The sequence below is a fragment of the Erinaceus europaeus genome, chromosome 12, assembly GCF_950295315.1.
Source record: "Erinaceus europaeus chromosome 12, mEriEur2.1, whole genome shotgun sequence".
In the NCBI taxonomy this organism is placed as follows: domain Eukaryota; kingdom Metazoa; phylum Chordata; class Mammalia; order Eulipotyphla; family Erinaceidae; genus Erinaceus; species Erinaceus europaeus.
Window position 1 is genome coordinate 12947239 of NC_080173.1, and position 20559 is coordinate 12967797.

Sequence of the window (20559 nt, forward strand, 5' to 3'; positions counted from 1 at the left end):
CAAACCTGTGCTCTCTGCTGTCTGAGCTTCTCACTCAGATGCCCCTGCTGTTTCTGCATCTTCTGGAGCCTCTGAGCTGCTCCTACCTGGGCCCTTAGCTCCAGGTCTCCAGCACACACCATCTTCTGGGTTGGGCCTCTCTCCTTAGAAGCGTGTGTGTTGTACTTCCTCTCTCTTGGCTCCACTTCAGCTGGAGCATATCTTCCACTAGCTTCTTGGAAAAGGGGTGTGTGGGAGGGATCAACTACATGAGATGTTATTCTGTACTCTCATTTCATTAGAAATCTGGCTAAGTAAAGAACTCGAGGTTATAAATACTTGTGTATGTGTGGTAGGACTTCATGCCTGGGGCATTTTCACTGTGATTGATGGGATTTTTTTTTTTCTTTTTCACTTTTAAATTTCATGTGTATATAGGGAGAGAGGGAGGGAGGGAGGAAAGAGAGAAGGGGAGGGGAAAACAGACAGCATAAGTGTATCTCTTCACCTCCTGTAATAAAGCTGCCATGCTTGGTGCTTCCACGTGGTGCTGGAACTTGAACTCAAGGCCTTGTGCATGGAGCAGTGTGCACTCTCCCAGGCTTACAGATTGATTGATTTTTGCCTCCAGGGTTATTGCTGCACTACAAATCCATTGCTGCTCCTGGAGGCCATTTTCCCCATTTGTTGTTGTTGCCCTTGTTGTTAATGCTGTTGGATAGGACAGAGAAAGGAGGGGAAGACAGAGAGGGGGAGAGAAAGATAGACACCTGCAGACCTGCTTCACCGCTTGTGAAGTGACTCCCCTGCAGGTGGGATACTGGGGCGTCAAGCTGGGATTCTTTCGTGGTCTGCACCAGGTGTTCTTAACTCACTGTGCTACTGCCCGCCCCCAATAATTTTAAAGAGCTATTTCAAAGCATCACTTTCAGTGTCACTCTTTAGAAGAAATCATTCCAATCAACAGCCCCCCATTTAAAAAATGTATTATTATTATTATTTATTGGATAAAGACAGACAGAAATCGAGAGGCAAGAGAGTGACAGAGAGGGAGAGAGACAAGAGAGACACTTGTAACACTACTTCACCTCTCATAAAGCTTTCCCCCTGCAGGTGGGGCCCGGGGGCTCAAACCTGGGTCCTTGGGCACTGTAACATGTGCGCTTGACCAAGTGCACCACCACCTGGCCCCTCAACAGCCCTTTTCCCTTTAGATACAAAATCTTTTTATCATCCACTGTGCTGGGTATTCAATGACCCTTTCAATTCAGAGAAAGGCCCATGCCTTGTTGTGCTGGGCAATCTTGAATTATGCAAGCATGTCACTGGTGCAGCCTCCCTCCCACACTCTTATTTTCTCTTTCTAGATGTGTTAGTCAGATGTGGGATTTTCAAACTGGTATTGTGGTCTTCATCTTTCTTCATTAATTTTCTGGATTTTTGGCTTTTCTGCTCTACTTTCAAGAATTTTTAAAACTTTTATTCCCTACCACTTTATAATAAATCTTTCATTTCTGCTACCATGACTTTCTAAAAATATATATATATATTTTGCTTCCTCAAATGTTCTGTTGTTGCATCCATGACTCAGGACAGTACCTTCTTCTATGTCTCTGAGACAATAAATGAAAATTTCCTTTTACTGTATGAGTTTTTTTTTTTTAATTTCCACTTAGTTCTTTTCTATTCTGTTGGTTAATTTGTCACTTTCATGTCATAGGTGCTCTTTACACATCGTAAGAATGTCTTGCTGTCTGCTCATAGATAAGAGATGTTAAACCGTGGTTGGTTCGTGGTTGACGAACCTCTAGGTCCAGGTTCTTAGGTCTCACCATCTGTTCAGACCTGTTGCACTAAGAAGAACACTTCCCTCTCTTGTGGCAAAGGGCAGGCTGCTGGAATTGTGAGGGGCAGGGACAGTGCTGGCTGGAAGGCTCAGCAAGCAGTGTGCCTAAGTTCAGTTCAGCCCTATTTTTAGCACCGAGTCCAGTACTTTTTTTAAAAAAAAATATTTATTTATTTATTTCCTTTTTGTTGCCTTTGTTGTTTTTATTGTTGTATTTATTATTGTTGATGTCGTCGTTGTCGGATAGGACAGAGAGAAATGAAGAGAGGAGGGGAAGACAGACAGGGGGAGAGAAAGATAGACACCTGCAGACCTGCTTCACCACCTGTGAAGGGACTCCCCTGCAGGTGGGGAGCCGGGGCTTGAACTGGGATCCTCATGCCAGTCCTTGTGCTTTGCACCACGAGCGCTTAACCTGCTGCGCTACCGCCCGACTCCCCTGAGTCCAGTACTTAGCTGTGCCTGGTTTTCCAAGTCCAGAGATTCTCTGTTTTAGCCTTTTCAGTGAGAAATATCTGCCAGCCTCTGCCAGGCTGTGTGTGTTGTTTGGGGGTGGGGAGGCTCAGGAACTCCGAAGCAAACTGCCCACCGACCCTCAGCACTGCAGCCTCTGTCTTGGCATGCAGAGAGGTCCGCTCCCGCTCCCGAGCCTTGGGACACAGCACAGTGGGAAGTGGTGGCCCTTCAGGTTTTCCTCAGCTTGCTCATGATTCCAATTTCTTTCAAGTTATTTGGTGTTCATCGTATGTGTCCAGCATCGAAAGGTTAAGTTTCTATTGCTCTTTTTCTAGTCTCAGTTCTTATGCAATTATGCTTTAAAAACAAACACTCCTGGCAGCTCACCTTTACAGCACAAACTTTACCACGAGCAGGGACCTGAGTCTGAACCCCTGGTACCACATGGGAGCACCATGCACAATACCCAGAGGAAGCTTCATGAATGCTGGAGTGGGGTCAGGGTATTTTTCCCATGCGTGCATTCCCACCCCACCCCCCCCATGAAATTTTTTAATTTAAAAAGTTTTTTTTGTAAATTTTTTTACTAATTTTGTTTTGAGAGCGATGTAGTAAAAGAGACACACACAGAGAAACACCAGAGCACTGCTCAGCTCTGGCTTATGGTGGTGCAGGGGATTGAACCTGGGACTTGGGAGCCTCAGGCATGACAGTCTGTTTGCGTAACCATTATGCTTGTCTCCCCTGCCTCATCCATGAAATTAAGAAGGGGAAAAAAAAAGTCCACCAGAAGTGGTAGCATCATGCAGGTATGGGGGCCAGGCAGTGGCGTAACTGGTTAAGTGTACACATTACGGTGCACAAGGACCCAAGTTCAAGTCCCTGGTCCCCACCTGCAGGAGGAAAGCTTCACAAGTATGGAAGCAGGGCTGCAGGTGTCTTTCTCCCTACCTCCCCCTCCCTCTCAATTTCTCTGTTTCTGTCCAATAATAAATAAGAAAATAAAGAAAAATCATGCAAGTATGAGATCATAACACACACAAAAATAATTGAAAGAGAAAACAGATTAGTGGTTGCTTAGGCCAGAAAGAGAGGTTTAGGAAGGGAAACAGAGAGTCACCAGGAGCTAAGTACCTGGTTTCTTTCTGGGGGATGTAAAATCTTTCAGTGTTCAACTGCAGTGATTCTTGCACAGCTTGTGAATATACAAAAAACTAACCCCCGGAAAGGATTATACATTTCAAATGGGTGACTGGTATGGTGTGCAAGTTATATCTCAATAAAGTTGTTAAATTGGGGGCTGGGTGGTGGTGCAGTCAGTTAAGTGCACACAATACTATGTGCAAGGACCCAGGTTCAAGCCCCCTGCTCCCCACCTGCAGCGGAGACACTTCATGAGCGTTGGAGCAGGTCTGCAGGTGTCTGTCTTTCTCTGTTCCTCTCTCTCTTTTTCCTCCTCCTGCCCTCTTTCTTCCTCTCTATCTTCCCCACCTCTCTCAATTCTCTGCCCTATCAGATAAAACAGAAAAGAGAAAAAAAGAAAGAAAGAAAGGAAGGAAGGAAGAAAAAGGAAAAAAATGGCCACTAGGAGCAGTAGATTCATAGTGCCTGTACCCAGCCCCAGGGATAACCCTGGAGGGGGGAAAAGTTGATTAAAATAAACAAACAAACAAAAACATGCTGTCCTTTCTTAGAGCATCTCGAGTGCGAGATGTTTTGTCCTTTTTGTACTGATGTCATACATTTAATGAAATTTGCTGAGTAGACGTTTTAATGTTTTGTTTCTTTGACAAAATTTGGCAACTTTAGACCAATAGCTCTGCATTGAGTTTGTGTGTGTTTGTTCTAGTCTACTTTTTTTTTTTTAATTTTAAAGAGAAGGAAATTCAAAACTCTGTTAACTGAATTTCTCTACACAACAAATCTAGTTAATCAAAGTAACTTATTTTTTAGTGATACATGTTTTCATGTTTCTATACTTATGTCCCATGCTACCATCTCTTCCAATTCTATCTTTGCTGGAGAAAGAAAAAAAAAAAGTCCAACAGAAGACTTGTGTATCATTCCAAATTCTTTTTCTTACTCATGTAAATGTGCATGTTCACACATAGTTTTTATTTTAACTAAGTACTAGAGGATAAGTTATCAATAAACATTAAAAAAAATTGTCAAGTAGAAATAGGTCTCCCAACGTTAATAAGTCTGAACTACAGAATTGTAAAACTGTCTCTGAGCCACGCAGAACAGCTGGGGACTTGTGCTTTGCCCCAATCAAATTTCTGCTTTGCCTGAGTCCATGGACATGCACCTGGAAGGCAGGCAAAAAATGGTCAGAAATGTCACTACCCGGGGACACAGGGAGGAGGGCAAGTGTTGCTGATGATGTGGAACTGCGCATCCCGGCACTGAGTTCTACAGAGGACTGGCATACAAGGATAAGAGCAAATTAAAAAGGTGCCTGCTTCAACAGCACATATACTAAAGCCAGAAGTATGCAGAAAGATTAGCATGGTCCCTGCACAAGGACACACAAATTCATGAAGCAGAATAGTAATAAAATATAGTGGCCAGGAGACAGTTCATCTAGCAGAGCGCACACTTGACCGTGTACAAGGACCTGGGTTTGAGCCCTAGGTACCACATGGGTTAAAATTAAAAAGAAAAGTCCACTCGAGAGCAGCAGAATTGCATATGTGCAAGGCATTGGTACAAATGGGAAAACAAAACAAAAAACTAAAGGCCCAGGAGTCGCCTCACAAGGTATCGATAGACTGTCTTTCACGCATGGGACCCAAATCCATTTCCAGGGTCATATTAAAAATAAAAATTAGTTGGGGCTGGGCGGTAGAGTACTGGTTTAAGTGTATATGGTGCAAAGCACAAGGACCAGTGCAAGTATCTGGGTTCAAGCCCCCGCTCCGCACCTGCAGGGGGGGAGGTCGCTTCACAAGCGGTGAAGCAGGTCTGCAGGTGTCTGTCTTTCTCTCCCCCTCTCTGTCTTCCCCATCCTCTCTCCATTTCTCTGTCCTATCCAACAACAACAACAACAATAGAAAAAACAACAACAATAATAACAACAGGGGCAACAAAAAAATGGGGAAAATAGCCTCCAGGAGCAGTGGATTTGTTGTGCAGGTACCGACCCCCACCAGTAACCCTGGAGGCAAAAATAAATAAATAAAATAAATTAGTCCCATCAGGAATGTTATCATAAATTGTCTGTGAGCCTCTCCAGGACCTTGCCATCACTATAAAGCAGAAACAGTAGGGACAGTCTCACTCTACAAAGGGAGGCTGGGTCATCCTACCCTGCCACTGAAGGAAGATTGGTCCAGAAATGAGTGAAGCCTAGACTGTTCCCAGCTGTGACCATGGACTATGAGCTTAGACTGACAGAGACTCAGAGGTTACATACGCTCCTGTGCTAAATATGAATATATATAGGCCCTAGGTCAGATTGATGCGGTAAACAATTAATTGTATTTATATATGTTCTTTGAGTTTGGTGCTACTCTCTGCCCTAATCCAGCTTTCTAGCCCGTTTCTCAACTCTGATACCATATTCCCAGACAATATTTTTTGTTCACCAGCTATCAGGCTCAAGCAAAAATTACTAAAGTCATGGGCCCCTAGGAACAGACCTAAAATAGACTTCCTAGCTTCTCACCACCCTAAGATCCCTATTCTCATCTGTTCTGTTCCTGTTTATTAAATATTTTTTCCTGCTTTATATCTTAGTGCCTTTCAGCCACCAAGTTGTAGATGCTACTATGGTTCCATCCTGACCTCCCTGGACAGACGGCCTCATCAATGTGTCCTGAGATCTCACTTCTTCAGAGCCCTACCCCACTAGGGAAAGATAGAAACAGGCTGGGGGATATGACTCGACCTGCCAATATCCATATCCAGCAAAGAAACAATTACAGAAGCCAGATTCCCACCTTCTGCACCCCCAAAAGAATTTTATTCCATATTCCCAGAGAGGTAAATGTTAGGGGAGGATGGCCAGAGAGCTCTGAACTACAGTTCCATCAGGTCCCAGACAGAGAAGAGGAAAAAAAGGAAGGACATTTGGTAGTAATAACAGGTGCAGTTGTGACTTAGAAAGGAAGAAAAGAGAAGGTAAGTTCATAGGGAAAAATGGGCAAACACATATAAATATAGATAGAAAAAATAGTCAACCAATATCTATGATCTTGGGAGAACTATTGCAGTTCTCAATGGAGAATGGGGACACAGAACTCTGGTGGTGGGGAAGGCGTGGAATTATAGCCCTGGAGTCTCATAATTTTGTAAATCAACATTAAATCACTAATAAAAAAAAACTTAAAAAATAAATAAAAATTAGGGGCTGGGAAATGCCTCACCAGTCAAGTGTCAGCCTTACCAAGTGTAAGGTCCTGAGTTCAAGTCCTGGCAGGAATGGTCCCAGGGAAGCTCTGTGGAGAGAGGCACCTCAGCACCTCTCCATTCTCCATGGGTCCCTGCTAGTGGTGTTTGTGGTGATGCACAAAGCCAGGGTCTCTTGTGGTTGTAACACAGGCACTTTCTCTGCTCAGTCATCTTCCAGCCCCAGATTTAAAAAAAATTATTTATTTATTTATTTATTTTTTCTGGGGACAGAAATTGAGAGGGAAGGGGGATATAGAGAGAACGAAAGAGACACCTGCAACACCGCTCTGCCACTTGTGAGGACCCAGGTCCTTACACAAGCTAGCATGTGTGCTGGACTAGCTGCACCAGGTCTGCTGTCCCCTCCTCAACTTTTCATTAAAAAAAAAAAATCACAAAACAGATGGTCTTGGAGGGGCCAGGTGGTGGTGCATCTGGTTGAGCGCACGTATTACAGTGCGTAAGGACCCGGGTTCAAGCCCCCAGTCCTCACCTGCAGGGGAAAAGCTTCACAAGTGGTGAAGCAGTGCTGCAGGTGTCTCTCTGTCTCCTTCTCTCTGTGTCTCTCCCTTCCTCTCAATTTCTGGCTGTCTCTATCAAATAAATAAAGATTAAAAATAAAAATAATAACAATAACAATAATAAAAACCAAGTGGTCTTGGATGTAGCTGACTGGTAGAATGTAGCTTGGATGTAGCTTTACACATGTGACGGAGGCCCTCGGTGCCAATCCCTGGCACAAAGAGGAAGTCACAAAATTGGAATAAAGCATGATGGCTTCCAGGGAAGTGAAAGTTCTTCATGGACCAACACAAACATTCTGGACAATTCAGAAGCCAAGGTACCTCATCCAGACAAGGTGCTGCTGTCTGGCTAAATATTCCACCCCCGGGGCCTGCAGAAGGATTTCAGGTATGGCAGGAACAGCTGTTTGGGGCTCTGAGGCTGGTGGTTACTGGAACCTGACTGAGTCCCGGGACTTACTTGACAAGTCTCAGAGTGTCCTTCCGGATGTTGATCAGGCTCCTCAGGGTCTTCACAGGTTCTTGGGGAGGTGGGGCAGCATAAGGAAACTGTCAGAAACCAAGAAGGAGAAGGCAGTGTATTTATCACAACCCATAACTGTCCCTTGTGGGCGCAGTGCTTCACAGTTGACAAAGAACAGCCTTCTGAGGAGAGGTGAGAAGGCAGAGCTGGCCCATCAAACTAGGTGAGTCAACTTGCTCAAGGTCACAGCTGGAGACAGAACTGGCTTCAAGGAGGCGTCAAGTGGGCTTGATTTCTGTGATTTCTCTGTGGTGGGAAGCTTATCTGAGACAGCATTTAAAATGCAGACAGGTAATAAAAGCTCCCATTGACACCCCATATGCTACAGGACACAGTGGCAGAAGTCATCACAAAAGGCTTTTCCATCTGACCTCAGATGACAGGGGGCCAGGTCTGTGGGAGGTTTTCCCTTGGTGAAGCCACATGATGTCTCAGGAACTCAGGGACTGCAAATAGAAGAGAGCCTCATCTTGTGTACAGAGCTGAGGCCTGCAAATAGTGAAGAACAAACTTTCTCCGCAGCTGATCATATAAAGTAGAATTCTTTAAAATGCCAGAGAAGGGAGATTTGGGGATCGTCAGAGGTTGCCGGTTATCTTCACTATTTACCTTATCTTCACTCTTGTCACTCCCCCACCCCCACCCCTACCCCCCTTGAAATACCTGAATGTGAAGCTTTAAGTTAATGGACATGGGGAATTAAACAAAGGGGGACCAAATTTCATGTGTCAGAGTGCCACTATGTTTTTTTTTCTCTCTCTCTCCCTCTATCATAAATAAATAAATATTAAAAAAAGAAAAAGAAAGGGGGGAGAGGCAATCAGTGACTCAGGTGATACAGAACAGTGGAAGCACAGGTCTTGCAAGAATGAGACTTCCAACTTGATCATTGGCATGGGACATGCCAGAATAATGTTCTGGCATTCTCTCTCTCTCTCATTATAGACAAATAAATCTTTAAAAAGAGATAAAGGAGAAACAGCTCTTGGTCAGTCATCGTGTAAGTATGATCTCTGCTCTACTCTCTCTCTCTCTCTTTCCTCTCTTCTCCATCTCTCTCTCTTTCTCAGCCTAACATGTGAATGTTCTCAATTTTTCTGAATAAAATATAAAAGTCCTGAAAAAATGATATAAAGGAGAAACAGTGAGGCATTTAATTGGGAATGGCTCTCAGAAGATGTAGAGTGAATGGAAGTATTCCCAGTGTTGTTCTAAATGTTAATTGGGTAATTAACAATCTTTATATACAATTCACAGAAAACCCACTATTCTCTGGAGCTTTACAAAATGGGGGTACCTGCTATTCAAGAAAAAAAACCCTAGAACCTGGCAGTGTGCACCTGGCTAAGTGCACATAGTACTAAGCGCAAGGACCCACACAAGGATCTGGGTTTGAGCCCCCGCTCCCCACCTGCAGGGGTGATACTTCACAAGCAGTGAAGCAAGTCTCTCTCTTTCTCCTTCTCTCTCCATCTCCCCTCCCCTCTAAACTTCTCTCTGTCCTATCCAATAAAATGGGGGGATGGGGGGGAAAGAATGGCTGCCAGGAGCAGTGGATTCGTAGTGCTGGAACTGAGCTCCACTGAGACAAAACAACAAACAAACAAACAACTAATGTTACACTGCCACTGTACAAAGACTTTTGCTGGCCAACTTTCTTTTACTTGAGAAACATAACCTATGGCATATCTGATGCTACATATTCAGTGTTACTGCTGGCAATTCACACACATGTGGATGTGACCTTTATTTTATGTGGCACTGGAGGAAGAACTCAGGGCCTCGCACTTGTCAGCACAACTCCCTCATCCATGGAACTCCCTCAGTGCTGGAGATCTACCACATGAGCTCCTGTCCTGAGTGTCACTTTTAAGAAAATGCCTTCAGGGGCCTGGGAGATGGCTCACCCTATGTAGTACACATTTCACCAAGCATGAGGACCCAGGTTTGAGCCCTTGGCCACCATGTGGAAGCATCTGCAAAGGGGAAGCTTCACTCTATCCATCTCTCTCTCTCTCTCTCTCTCTCTCAGTCTCTGTCTAGAAAAAGTAGGCAGGAAGGATCTGCGGGGACTGGTGAAATTGTGACGGCTCAAATCCCCAGTGAAAATCCTGGCAGGGAAAAAAGAGAAAAGAGAGAGAGAGAGGGAGAGGAGGAGACATCTTTGGCTCAAATAATATTCATTCAGATCACCTACTTTGTGGCTATCGCCCAGTAACACTGTATTCTTTCTTTCTCCCTTTTTTGCAGCGCCTGCACAACAAATCCACCTCTTGCAGAGGCCATTTTCTCCCTCTTTCTTTTATCTTTGATAGGAGATAAATTGAGAGAGACGGGAGAGGCAGAGAAGGAGAGAGAAAGACACCTGCAGCATTGCTTCGCCATTTATGAAGCGTCTCCCCTGCAGGTGGGGGCTGGAGGCTTAAACTAGTATCCTTGCCTATGGTAATGTGTGTGCTAAACCGGATTTGCCACCTCCCAGTCAACATTTCACTCTTTCATTGATACATCAGACATATCTTCTTTGAAAGTGTGTGATAATTGGCTCCTCTAATGGCAAAGCAACATGAGTTCAAGCAGAAAGCCTGAAAAACACACAAGAAGTACAAAAGCAACTATAAACCCAGCAACACCAATGCTATAACTGCAGCGTATGTCTTTTCAGATAGGCCTCCATCCCCCCCCACACACCTACCTCTACCTCTATGCCTGTTTTCAACTTGACATACTATTTTATAGTCTCTTAACACGGAAAGATGTGTGAAACATTTTGAAAGTCTGTAACTCAGCAACACAACTGCATACATTAGAAATAGGAGCAAACTTCATTCAATCAATTCCACATTATATAACGCTTTCAGTTGGTTTTCCTTTTTTTTTTTTGCTGATACAAACATTATGGTGAATGCTTTGTCCCTACATTTTTGCATGCTTCTTTGATGATTTCTGTAGGGCAAATTCCTAGAAGTGGAATTACTGGATCAAAGAGTAAGCATATTTGCACGACTTTTAAACATATTTTGCCAAATTGTCCCCCAGAAAGCTGACTCCAGTCCTGCTCTCCCACTAGCAGCGTGTCGGGAGGCTTTTGTAGGAAAGCTGACATTCCCGTCCAGATCCCATCTGTGGCCCATTTCCCCACCCTGCCTAGGCTGTCATAATAAAGGAATTTAAAACAATTTTAAAATAAGCTTAAGCAAAAAGTAATTAGGCAGGAAAATCCAACACAAACAGAAGTCTATTCTAAAGCCAAAATAAATGACTTTGGGATTAAAGTTTTCTTTTGCGGAGTAGCACAGTTAATCATACTCATTTACACAGGTACTTGGGCATTATCCACTGACTCCCACCTGTGTTAAAAAAAGGGAGGGGTGGGCTCTTTCTTTTACTTTCCATCTTTCTTCTTCCATGCTCCTCTCAAAGAAAAACAAAAGAAAAGGTTCCAAGGAGTGGCACAGTGGCTATGTATTAGCCTCTTGGGCTTGAGGTCCTAAATGCAATTCCTGGTATCCTAGGTGCCAAAGTGATGCTCCGGACTGATATTTCTCTCTCTCTATCTCTCTCTCTCTCTGTTTCTCTCTCTCTCAAAGGAAAAGATAAAACAAAACGGCACTATATCCTTCATTTACAATAGTACATTTCGTGGTGATTGGCAGTGAGTTACCCACCTCTCAAGAAAAAATACCAACGGGACTGACTGAATGGACCCAGTGACTTTCCCCAAGTGCTAGGGAACATAGTGGAAGTCCACACGGATTCTATTTCCACCCTTCTCCAGAAATTCTTGCACTCCTTAATCTAGAGACTAAGGACTATCTCTAAGAACTATTCAATAAAAACTACCCATTACAGTATAACTAATACACTCCTACATTTTGCCCCTCAGCAAAAAAGAAGGGGGAAAAAAAAAAAAAGGAAAGAAAGAAAATGACCAGAGCTCTGTTAGGAGATGACTCAAGCCTGTTTGTGGGTTCCGAACTACCAGAATTCCTGCCTTGATAACCTTCGCTCCATCCAGAGTCTGAAGACAATACTCAGTGTTGGTTGCAAGGACAGGCTCGAGTGGAAAGGTGTTGTATGCTTTACATTGGTTTGTTCTAGCCCTCCCCCGCCAAAAGAATTGGATCAGTCCTGTTAATTTCGTGGGCCCGCTTGGCCCCGCCCGGAGGAAACCTGCCAGAGTTCCAGAGTGACAGAGTTCCTGAGTTCCTGAGTTCGAGAGTTTCAGAGTTACAGAGTAAGAGAGAGTTCCACAGTGGAAGAGTTTCAGAGTTCAAGAGTCCCAGAGTTCGGAGGGTTCCTGAGTTCCAGAGTAAGAGAGAGTGCTTGTGCCGCCGCAAAGAGACAGCAGAGTTCTGTTTGGTGATTAGTTTGTCTTAGTTTATGAATCGTTGTTCCTGAATAAAGAAATACAGCTTCCCTGCCCAGCCGTTGTCTCCACGTCTCTGTTACCCGCCCGTGAAGCTAACCCGCCCGGCAAGAGCCGTCCGAAGAATTTTAACAACAGAAAGGAAGGCCCTGCTCTCTCAGAAAGCTGCATTAGAAGGCAGATGGTGTAGCTCCACAAACAGTGAGGGTTACAGAGAAGTGGCACAAGTAAAGGAGGTGATCACTTCTGGAAGACTTCATGAAGGAGGTGGTGTTTGATTTGGGACCTTAAAGCGTAAATGTCATTTGTGAATTCTGAGATAGCGAGGGCAACAGAGGGGGAAAAAGGAACAGAGACAAACTGAAGAAAATGTCTGTCTACTTTTAGAGTTGGGCCCACCATGACCCCCTCGGCTTTTCTATGATCTTTGTTAAAACCATCACTTACAGGGCACTCAGTATGTGCCAGGCACTATGCTAACTCCTCCATGCAGCACCTCAGTTATCCCTGGAGTCATCCTGTGAGAGACAGCTGCTCCCTCTTCCCCAGAGAAAAGGAGCTGAGGTAAGTAAGTGGTTCAGTGACTTCCCCAGAGCCCCACAGGTGTTAGGCAGCATAGAGGAAGCTCACACATATTCTGACTCCATCTTCCCTTAGGGGTTCTTGAAGCACTTCAGTCTAGAAGTTTCCAAGGATTAAAGTACTAGTTATTAACTATGAGCTATAACTCATGTATCCTGAGTTATATTTAAATTTAAAGTAAAAACAAACAAACAAAAAAAAAACAAAAAAAACCTGGATCTTATTTCAATTCAAAGCTGGAGATTTTATTCATATGCTAACAGATAAGTGTGATGTGACAAGCAAGTAACTACGCTCTGGGACTGAGGGAGATAAAGCTGAGAGCAGACTCGGGTTCAAGTGCTTCCCAGATGCTGTCACTGTACATGTCCTCTTGGCTCAGATCTGCATCAATAGTTCTTTTCTGCAGCTTATATCTTCAGTTTCCATCTTCCTCTGATCTTGGAACTATCATTTTTCAGCCCTCTGTCTACCAAGTTAGGCAGTGAGCAGTGACGAGAAAGCTCAGTTTTTTGTTTTTCTCTTGGATGCCAACACCTTGGCATCACTGGGTCTGTAAATGGGACAAAGTAGATGTTCATATGTTGAACCCAATGTGCTGCCAGCCCCACAGACGGAGGAGGACTGACAAGCTATCTGCAAGACATACCCTGGCTTCTTGCCTCAATTCAGTACAGGCTATGGAATGCCTGCCTGGGTCTCAGACATCATTCTCAGTATATAAACTCTCAACAGTCTTATGAGGACATCTAAGAGCAGCCTGTAGAATGCTATGTCACTCTGCATAATGAAGACAGGCCTTCTGTAAAGACCTGTGGATAAAGAGTGAAATCTGATCTGCATAGGGACATTATACAGAGAGCAATAAGGTTCCAGTGCTGCTAGTCTACTCATCAAACCAAACCGTGCTGCCCCAGGAGAGCCCTCTTAATGGAGTGAGACTTGGGAAACTGTTAGAATGACAGCCGATCAATGCCTATCCATTTAAAAAACAGAACAACGGGGTATGTGTACTGAGTGCTTACTATGTGACAGGAAAAGTCTGACATTTGCGTGTGCATGTCTATGCATATAATTGTGGTAAAAAATTACAGAGCATGTAAGTCCACACTTGAGCCATATTTATATTTGCCTTCAGGGTTATTGTGGGGGCTCGGTGCCTCCACTGCTACTGGTGGCCATTTTTCCCATTTTGTTGCTGTTGTTATTGTTAATGTTATTGCTGTTGTTGTTGTTGGATAGGACAGAGAAAAATGGAGAGAGGAGGGGAAGACAGAGAAGGGGAGAGAAAGATAGACAACTGCAGATGGGCTTCTCTGCTTCACCGCTTGTGAAGCGACTCCCTGCAGACGGGGAGCCGGGGGCTCAGACTGGGATCCTTATGCTGGTCTGTGTGCTTCAGGTCATGTCTGCCTAACCCAGTGCACTACTGCCAGACTCCCACTTTACTCATATTCCAAGCATACACTTCAGTGGCATTAAGAACACTGGTATGGGAGTCGGGTGGTAGCACAGCGGGTTAAGCGCACGTGGCGCAAAGTGCAAGGACCGGCATCAGGATCCCGGTTCGAGCCCCCGGCTCCCCACCTGCAGGGGAGTCGCTTCACAAGTGGTGAAGCAGGTCTGCAGGTGTCTTTCTTTCCCCCTCTCTGTCTTCCCCTCCTCTCTCCATTTCTCTCTGTCCTATCCAACAACGATGACATCAATAATAACTATAACAACAATAAAACAACAAGGGCAACAAAAGGGAATAAATAAATAATTAAAAATGAAAAAAAAGAACACTGGTACACGATGATGGACCTGATTTGGGGGTGTTTTACAGACTCCTATCTCAGTGGGATGAGAAACTGTACCCATGTGCCAACAACTGTATTGTAAACCATTAACCTCCTATTAAGAAATGAAGGAAAAGAATTCCGCATTTTTTGTAAATACAGACTAGGCTATAGTAAGAGAGACAGACTGCCTGTGTTCCCACCCCTTTCCTCTAGCTCCAGGCCAGCTACATTTGATTTCTCCACACTAAAGGAGAAAGAAGCCTGCAGGCTCGTCCAGCCACACATTCCTGGAGGATAGGCCAACATGTGTGAGGAATTCACAAGTAATTTGTCTGAAGAATCCAAGGAGTGCCCTCAAGGATCTGAGGGAGTGTAGAGTCTGGGAATTAAAAGGTCATGGCAAAAGACATCCAATTCCATTGAGGTTCGAAAAGCAAGCCCAAAGCCTAGACTGGACCTTTGTCCTCAGGTAGCAGTACATATACATACAGAAACACCCCAATGCCACACTCCCATTAGATGCTAACAGGTCTTCCCAGGGAAAAGCTGATCTCAGGACACAGCCCAGCAAAATCCTTTTGTCCATAAGCCAGACTAACCTCTGCAGAAGACGAGGTGCAAGGATGATGCCAGAGAACACGGCTTGTAGCTTCACAGAAATGTTGATCGTTACCTCTGTCCACGAGGCTCAAACAGGAGCTGCAGAAAGCAGTGGCCTTTCTTCTGAATCAGCCACAAAGAACACAGACACTTCCTCGCTCACCAACACTGTCGTCATGTCCTGGTTTTGTGCAAGGTCTGGGGCACAGGGGTGGAACAGAACACCTTTCTGATTTCTGAGCACGAGGCCCAGAATCTGCAGCTAGTGCACCGGGCACTCCCATGATAGACCTGCTTGTCTGTGCACTAAAGTAAAGACGAAAGTCAGAAGAATTTAAATCCCAGTTACCTCTAGCCTAGGGCTGGAGTCTAAAGTTGACTCAGCCATATGTACTCTTTCATGGGGTCCCGTGAGGGGGCTGCTAATCATGACTCTGAGTATGGAGCAAGTTCCTCTTTGGCCTTTTATCCTCAGTTCATCAGTTTCCTTTTACATTTGCTGCACATCAGCGATGTGCCACCTGGTGACTAAAAGAGGAACTGCCAGTGTATTTTTAATGGCATTTGCTTTAATATGGTGCTGGGGCCTCACAGCCAACTTTTTCATTATTTTAATATATATATATATATATATATATATATATATATATATATATATATATATATACACACAGATAGATAGATATGTAGATTGATAAAAGAGAGAAACACCACAAGACCACACTGCTCCACAATCTGTGGAGCTTCACTTGGTACTAAGGTACTTCCACATGGTACTGGGACTCAACGACTCAAAACTTCAGCCTTGTGCTTGCTAAGGTGTGTATTTCCCTATGAGCTATATCCCAGTTCCAGGATCTGCCAGTTGAAATATACATTGTGTGTATATGTGCGTGTGTCACCCATACATCCTAGGTTTTTAAAAAAATATTTATTTATTTATTTATTCTCTTTTGTTGCCCTTGCTGTTTTATTGTTGTATTTATTGATGTTGTTGTTGTTGGATAGGACAGAGAGAAATGGAGAGAAGAAGGGAAGACAGAGAGGGGGAGAGAAAAATAGACACCTGTAGACCTGTTTCATCGCTTGTGAAGCGACTCCCCTGCAGGTGGGAAGCTGGGGGCTGGAACCGGGATCCTGATGCCGGTCCTTGCGCTTTGCACCATGTGCGCTTAACCCACTGCGCTACTGCCCAACGCCCACATCCTAGGCTTTATTTTAACTATCCTGGTTTGTTTGTTTGCTTTTACCAGAGCACTACTCAGCTCTGATTTATGATTGAACCTGTGACTTTAAAGCCTCAGCCATGAGAGTCTCTATGTATAACCATTATGTTATCTCCCCCACCTTTAAAAAAATTTTTTTTTCCTCCAGGGTTATTGCTGGGCTCGGTGCCTGCACCATGAATCCACCTCTCCTGGAGGCCATTTTTCCCCCTTTTTGTTGCCCTAGTTGTTGCAGCCTTGTTGCGGTTATTATTGCCATTGTTGACGTTGCTTTGTTGTTGGATAGGACAGAGAGAAATGGAGAGAGGAGGGGAAGACAGAGAGAGAGGGGAGAGAAAGATAGACACCTGCAGACCTGCTTCACCGCCCGTGAAGCGACTCCCCTGCAGGTGGGGAGCCGGGGGCTCGAACCGGGATCCTTATGCCGGTCCCTGCGCTTTGCACCACGTGCGCTTAACCCACTGCACCACCGCCCGACTCCCTAAAAAATTTTTTTATCATTCTGCTTTTTCATAATTTTTGTTAAACTCTCCCTAAGGCTGCACTCAAATTTCTGTTGTAGAACATATGATCATAGAGCACATGAAACAATTTTACTTCAGTTCTAAATTATTGGCAGGTCACAGTAGTGTATAAAAAGAACTAAAATACATTCATTGCAAGAAAATCTTCAGTAAAGTTTTTGTTTGTTTGTTTTTTGGTGCCAGGGAACAAAACTAAGGCCTTGTGCATGCATGATACTACTGAGTGGGCTCCGTGACCTGATTCTTACTCTGTGTTTTTAGAAACAGAGTAACAAAGAAAAGGAGGGAGAGGGAGAGGGAGAGAGACACTGCTCTAGCATTTACACAGCTCCAGCTATTTCCTCAATACTATTCATGCTGCTTCCAGGAGGGAGAGGGAGAGGGAGAGGGACACTGCTCTAGCATTTACACAGCTCCAGCTATTTCCTCAATACTATTCATGCTGCTTCCAGGAGGGAGAGGGAGAGGGAGAGGGACACTGCTCTAGCATTTACACAGCTCCAGCTATTTCCTCAATACTATTCATGCTGCTTCCAGGAGGGAGAGGGAGAGGGAGAGAGACACTGTTCTAGCATTTACACAGCTCCAGCTATTTCCTCAATACTATTCATGCTGCTTCCAGGAGGGAGAGGGAGAGGGAGAGAGACACTGCTCTAGCATTTACACAGCTCCAGCTATTTCCTCAATATTATTCATGCTGCTTCCAGGAGGGAGAGGGAGAGGGAGAGGGACACTGCTCTAGCATTTACACAGCTCCAGCTATTTCCTCAATACTATTCATGCTGCTTCCAGGAGGGAGAGGGAGAGGGAGAGGGACACTGCTCTAGCATTTACACAGCTCCAGCTATTTCCTCAATACTATTCATGCTGCTTCCAGGAGGGAGAGGGAGAGGGAGAGAGACACTGCTCTAGCATTTACACAGCTCCAGCTATTTCCTCAATACTATTCATGCTGCTTCCAGGAGGGAGAGGGAGAGGGAGAGGGACACTGCTCTAGCATTTACACAGCTCCAGCTATTTCCTCAATACTATTCATGCTGCTTCCAGGAGGGAGAGGGAGAGGGAGAGAGACACTGTTCTAGCATTTACACAGCTCCAGCTATTTCCTCAATATTATTCATGCTGCTTCCAGGAGGGAGAGGGAGAGGGAGAGGGACACTGCTCTAGCATTTACACAGCTCCAGCTATTTCCTCAATACTATTCATGCTGCTTCCAGGAGGGAGAGGGAGAGAGACACTACTCTAGCATTTATACAGCTCCAGCTATTTTCTCAATACTATTCATGCTGCTTCCAGGCAGTGCTGGGATCAAACCTAGGGCCTCAAACAGGAAAATGCTGAGCTCTTTCTGCTGGGCCACTTCACTTGCTACTTTAAAGTGTCTATAATTTGGGACTGGCTGGGCAGGTAGCTCAGCTAAGGATTAAATTACTTGGTGTGTGTACGCAGAGGCTCTGGATTTGAACCCAGGCCCCACATATGACAAAGTGGCAGTGCTCTGGTTACTCTGTCAAGAAAAGTAGCTAAAACCAAGAGCACATGAATGTGCTCACATCTGCTGTGAAATTCTTGTCTGACTGTGTACACAGAGTGTAACAGAGCTGACCACTGGGTGCTCCTTGGGCTTGGCTCCTGGACCTCTGTTTCTGAGTTCCCTCTTATATTCTGGTACCACAAGATCCTCAGGCTAATCTTCTTTCTATCTTTTTCAGTTTCATTCCTGGGATTATCATGTCTCTAAAGGGACATGGCCCCTTTTTAGAGAAGTCTGCTTTATACCACTATTAAATTCACTAATCTTTTACTAATGGACATGTAGACACAGTTGTTATCATTATAAACAAAGATTCAGTGAAATTCCTTGAAAATTTTTCCTTGATGGAAGAAAAAGGGAGGGAGACGGTCAAAGAGAAATCAAATTCATATGTACCAATGCAGATTTTATGCCGGAAAGAAAAAGCTCAAAATGCCAAGAATCTGTTTCCAAAGAGAAAGAGAGTCACTTCAGACAATTTATAATTAAAGTAGTAAAGTACTCTTTTTATACATTAGCATACATGTTATACTTGTGCCAGAGAATCAAATAATAGTTACTATGGAAACTAACATCTGGGGTCATATGACTCATTCATTCACAACACGGAATAAACCCTTTCTTTTATAGATTTCACGACGTTTATATTTAAATTCCGGTTCCTTTTTATTTGAAGCCTGGTTATTTTCTCAGCTTTCTCTACTTCCCCTCTGTTCAGATATGCTGTGTGCTCAAGGCTTACCAGGAGGTATTTTTAGCCTGCTGATGCTTTAGAACATTTTCTTAGATCTGTGCAGGGGAGAACACTTTAGTTTTTGCTTGAATGCTGTGAAATGAATATACAAATTTGCCTATTTGACCGGTTGCAGCCCTGAGACAGACTATAATGTGCCTGTTATAGACCACGTCAATGGGCTATATTTACAGCAGTAAAACCCCCTTTCACGAATTTTTCCATCCAATCACTGGTTTAGAAATACTAGTGATCACAATGCTGACAAGAAGCAGAACATTTTTTTTTTAACTCAAATCAAAAAGACAGCAAGGGGGTGTTGCAAGATGACCTTCACACAAAGATGCTCTGTGCTCAGGTTTGGTTACCAAAGGAATTGATCCAAGAAGGCCAACTATTTATAGTCTGTTAGCTCCTCTTCGAGGTCCCCTGGCAGGGAGCACACAGGACCAATGTCATGGCTATGCGACATCACATCTAATGCTGCTGACCTTTTCCAAAATATTTAAACCCTAGTCTATATGTGTGACCAGTTAAGCTGTTCTTTCTGTTTACCCTAACAGGTGAGAGGAGAGCGTGGAAAGTCCTCTGTGAAGTGAAGCGCCCATTTTCAAACCACAGAGATTTTCAAATCTCAGTAAATGGCCACTGGGGACCGCTGCTCCCTCTTCCTGTGGTTTGGGTCTTGACTCACATGGTCTGAGGAGTACTGAGGGCAGGCTGCATATCCATATTCTGACACCAAAAGTACTGTATGTATATGGTGCAGTGGGGCTGTGTGTGCTACTCTGACAACAATTGAAACCTACTCCAATTCTGGATCCCCTAGCCAAGACACAGGCCCCTCCCGGCAGAACGAAACACTACCCAATCATGCTGTGCTACTAAAATAGAGGCACCTTCCTGGAGACAAGCTGTTTTTAGATACAGAGGATTTTGCCCAACGTCAGCTAGTTTTAAGGAGGGTGGAAAGGGCAAAAAAGAGATTTTTTTTTTTTTGTAAAGCAGACACATCCTTTCCCTCCAGCAAGTTGGTAAATAATAAGCAAGGGTCAGAAAAATCATTTCTTTCAGACACAAGCCCAGTTGTAGACACCTGACTATATATCATTTCATCTACTCAGGAGTGAATCCAGCTCACAAGAAACCACTTTTAAACTAAAGATTTTTCTTGTTTGTTTTTTCTTTGTTTGATAGGACAGAGAGAATTTGAGAGTGATGTGGAAGATAGAGCATGAGAAAGAAAGACAGACACCTGCAGACCTGTTTCACTGCTCAGGAAGCATCTTCCCCCACCCCACCCCACTCCACCCCCACAGATGGAAAACGGGGGCTCAAACCTGAATCCTTATGCATGATAGCATGTGCACCCAGTAAGGTGTGCCACTTGCCCACCCCCTAAGCTAGAGGTTTTGAGATGCCTACTCCTGCAAGTAAAGAATACGCTTAGAAGCCCAAAAAGGCAGCTCCCTGGGTAGAGAGTGTGTGCC

The 20559-nt window shown here is 44.3% G+C and overlaps 1 protein-coding gene and 1 non-coding gene across 7 annotated transcripts in view; one reads left to right on the forward strand and one right to left on the reverse strand.

Moving 5' to 3' along the window:
* The window catches only part of RNF157 (ring finger protein 157), a 107505-nt gene that overhangs the window by 29467 nt on the left and 57479 nt on the right, over window positions 1-20559 (reverse strand). For all 6 annotated transcript variants that reach the window (XM_060202801.1, XM_060202802.1, XM_060202799.1 and 3 more), the window contains exon 3: window positions 7658-7746. In XM_060202801.1, coding sequence (XP_060058784.1) covers window positions 7658-7746 — 89 coding nt within the window. The remainder of the gene's footprint in view (window positions 1-7657; window positions 7747-20559) is intronic.
* On the forward strand, window positions 4736-4838 carry LOC132542274 (U6 spliceosomal RNA). The gene has a single exon (XR_009553372.1). It is a non-coding gene; the product is annotated as a U6 spliceosomal RNA (small nuclear RNA).